At 65.0% G+C, this 3,798-nt stretch overlaps 1 protein-coding gene across 1 annotated transcript in view; it reads right to left on the bottom strand.

The window, feature by feature from the left end:
- Positions 1-3,798, bottom strand: part of ZNF212 (zinc finger protein 212) — a 34,339-nt gene that overhangs the window by 19,304 nt on the left and 11,237 nt on the right. Inside the window, exons 6-8 of the mRNA XM_012733846.1 lie at positions 3,410-3,523; positions 2,215-2,577; positions 1,819-1,931 (exon numbers count right to left, since the gene is read on the bottom strand). Coding sequence (XP_012589300.1) covers positions 1,819-1,931; positions 2,215-2,577; positions 3,410-3,523 — 590 coding nt within the window. The remainder of the gene's footprint in view (positions 1-1,818; positions 1,932-2,214; positions 2,578-3,409; positions 3,524-3,798) is intronic.

Here is a 3,798-nt window from a genome sequence, read left to right as displayed (position 1 = left end):
CCCCTGAGGCTGCCTCTGATTTGATCTGGACCTGGGCGGGAAGAGCCGGGGTTGGAACCTATCTGGGATGACCGGCTGAAGGGCGAATCAAACTCCGGTGTCAACCAGGTACTTTGTCTTCCATGTGAATTTCTCAACATTTTCCCCTCCGGCCCATGCAGGGCACAGCACATACCGGTCACACATGAATGTGATGAGTCCGCGCACCTCAGCGGTGAGCGTCGGTGACGCGGCGACCAGGGCCTCCCAGGCGGGAGCTAAGTCCACAGTGGACTTCTGACCGCTGGGACCGGCTCTAACCCGGGCCGGCCAAGGGTCAACCGTGCAGCATTTTGCTGAGTTCTGAGAGTCATTTCGGCAAACCACCACGTCTGAGGGGTAAGAGGGATCCCTAAATTTGCAGCCAGAAGTGAGGGCAGTGTTACGGGGGAGCATGCTCTTCACGGAGACTCCGCCCTGGGGAGCTGGCGCCGGCTGACCGCAACCTACAACTCCCTCCTCAGCCTAGCCAGGCGCCCTCTGGTGAACACCCTCTACTGGGCCGCGCCGGACACTGCCACTTGGCTGTCGCCTCGAATTTAACGGGGTCCAAGAGCTCAGGATGGCCACGGCTGACCTGGCTCCCTTCTGGCCCCCCGCTTCAGCAAACAGCACCCACACTCAGCCAGTCTGCAGGACCGGAACCCCAGAGTCACACTGACTCCTCAGGCAGCGCGGTCAGCCCCCCGGCCACTCGCCCAGGCCATGCAGCCACGCTGCCGTGGTCACGCCCGCTCTCCACAGAGTCCGAGCCAACCACACCAGTTTCGGAAATGGCTCCGGCCGCCGCTCTTGCTCCCACCGCACTCCTATCCACCCCCAACCCCTTTTGAAAATGGTGTAGTGACCCTGTCACCACCCTACTTAAGCCCCACGAGTCTCCTTTGATGGCGGAACGCTCCAGACCCTAACTTGGCCGAGTCAGGCTCCCCCCCACCCCCAGAAGCCCCGTGACCCCCTCCTCCCGCCCTCTGCTCTCCTGAGTCCCAAGGCCAGCTCCGTGGGACACACTCAAGTGTCTCTTCCCCAGGCGCTCCCCCAGCCTCCTGGCCAGCCCCCTCCCCACCCCTTTATCTTTGCTGGCCGCCCCCGCCCTCAACGAGGCAGCCCCTGGTCCTTCCTCTCTGCTTTTCCCAGGCCGGCAGCACTGTGCCACGCAGACGCCGGAAACTTTAAAAGGCTGGCACTGCCTTTCTGCCCACATCAGTCAGCAGCATGGGGAATTCAGGGTGCTTCCCAACCTCCCCCCGGGTGGCCCAGCTCCAGGCTCGCCACTCACCCCAGAAGCCACTGGCGGCCTCCAGGCACCCCATCAAACTCACCCTGCTCCCCGGAGCCTCGCACATTAACATCAGCGAACTTGACTCCTGTCCTGCTTTACAGGAAGCGTCAGAGGAGACACGACCCGAGAATGGAAATCCAGGAGCCCGGGCACTAAGCCACAACGTCCACCCGGCGGAGTCTGACTCACGCAGGCCGGGCAGAGGCTGGCCGGGACGCCGACCAGCACCTCTGCTTGCCCTCCCCAAACAGTATCCACCTGCTGTCACCTCGGGGTTCTGCCTGGACCCGCAACCTGGGCTGACAAAGCAGCCAAATCACAGGGAGGGTCTCAGGCTCACCCGGCAGTGCCCAGCAGGGGCGGGCTCAGCCAGGAGAGGCAGGGAGAGGGTTCCAGGCAACACACTCCCAGATCCTGGGCTTTTCCTCCCAACCTCGGGCTCAGAGGCCTCAGGAGATCGGCTGCCAGGAGGCAGACTGTCCCAGAGCTCGGCCTACGCAGGGCAGGCCGCGGAGGAGAGGCCCCTCTGGCCCTGCAGCTTCCGCACCGTTCCCAGGCCCGTTCCCACAGCGGCTGGGACGGTCCAGCCAGGCCACACGCTCCTGCTGACCTGCGGAAGTCGGGAGGCAGCATCGCGGGGCAAAGCTTTGCGCAGACTGGGGGCAGCATGCTGGAGAGCTGGTACCGAGCCCCCAGGGTCTCACCTGGAAACAGGCTCTTTCCGGACGTAAATGGCTAAGGTGAAGTGGGCCTGACCCCACGTCTGTCCTCACAGCAGGTGAGGGCAGTCCTGGGGGGCAGCGCAAAGCGGGGTCGGGGTGCACCGCCAAGCCCAGCAATGCAGCAGACACCGGGAGCCAGGGCGCCCTGGGGCATCGGGGGTCAGAGGGCGCCGGGGGCGCACAGCCCCGCCTGCCTGTGTGTGCAGCCACGGGGCGTGGTGGTCGGTGGGCCGGCCAGAGGACACGAACACACTGGCCACCGCCCCAGAGGAGAGGGAACAGGGCTTTGGGAAGGCCGAGAAAGGCTGCCTGGACAGGGCATCACCCCACCGAGGGCGAGTGGGGCCGCAACGCCCCTCATCTCGGGCCTCAGCCCTGGGGCTCCCGGCGCAGCACCCGGGTCCCACCGGCGCGACTCACTGGGGCCGGAGTCCAAGCCGAGCTCTCCCTCCATCGAGTCCCGGGGGCCCCACGGGTACGGCTGCTCCTCCTGCTTGATCCAGGACAAGATGTCGTGCGCCGAGATCAGAGACTCTGCTGGCGGGGAGAAGGCGGCTCAGTCTCCTGCATCTCGGCCGGGCGCCCCAGCGCTCGGAGCCACACACACGCGGGCCCCGGCTCGGGCCTCAGGCGCACGTGGTCACGGCACCTGCGTCTCAATGCTGGCCTCTCCGTCCCCGCTCAAGTGTCCTCTGGCCCCCATGGGGCCACTGACACCCCATTTCCCGTTGGCCTGTTCCAAAGTCTGTGCAGTGGCCAGGCCAGGCCAGAGCCCAGGATGTTGTCCGCTCAGCCCCACCCCCCAGGTCAGGCCAGGGAGGAGCCTGGGCTCTGACGCCGGCCCCAGGGGTCGCTGGCACAACTCGGAGGAGACACAGCTGTGCCGGGCAGCACAGAGGCCCCAGCCCCGGAGCCCAGGTCCCAGGCATGAGGTGCCCAGGCCTTCTCCGGTCCTGCAGGCGTGTGTGATCACACGTGCACCCCACTCACACGCATGCTCACGGACCCCGCTGCCCCTTTATGCTCCCCTTTGCACCGGGCCCTCCCCAGAAGTCTTCTGGGCAGCACTGGGCAGCACTCCCTCGAGAAAACTCGACGCTGCGACTCCTTCCTTTCCCACAGGGAGGCCACGCGTCCCACCGTAGAAGCCTACGTGGGCTGTATTTACTATTCAAAAACCGGCAACAGAATTTTCGTACCAGTCGGACGGACTCCATAAATGTCGGGTTTAGCGGCCTCCCCCCCATGAGGGGCTAGATCCCAAAACCCCACGGAGGCCCTCCTGCACGTCTGTCCTCTCGCGAGACTTTGACCCACGGACTCGCTGGCTGGTCCCGACAGGTCAAGGCCCGCGGCGCCCGCTCACCTGAATTGGGGTCCGTGGGAATATCCCTCTCCGCCAGGTCCTGCTGATCCCACACACACGGGGGCTCCTCCTGTTTGATCCGGGACAAGAGGTCCTGGGCCGAGGCTGGCGAGTCTGCTGAGGGGACGGGGCAGCCGAGGGCTCAGGGCGGGGCACAGCGTGCCCACGCGTCTGCCTGAGTGTCTCACTCCCCGCACTACCGCTTTGCTCCTGAAGTTTAGCTCGGCTCCAGACTTGCTTCCTCGTTTATTTATTTATTTTTTTTGCAGAGAACTGCAGTACAGGCCTGCGGTGTGGGGGTGAGCGGACTCACCAGAGACAGAGCGGGGAGCAGAACAGCTGGGTTTCAGCTGAAACCCACTGTTGAGGGGAGCAGCGGGGAGACAGGA

The sequence above is a fragment of the Condylura cristata genome, unplaced genomic scaffold (assembly GCF_000260355.1).
Source record: "Condylura cristata isolate star-nosed mole 26May11 unplaced genomic scaffold, ConCri1.0 scaffold00042, whole genome shotgun sequence".
Taxonomy (NCBI): domain Eukaryota; kingdom Metazoa; phylum Chordata; class Mammalia; order Eulipotyphla; family Talpidae; genus Condylura; species Condylura cristata.
The sequence above is the reverse complement of the archived record's forward strand: the minus strand, read 5'-3'. Positions and strand labels throughout refer to the sequence as shown.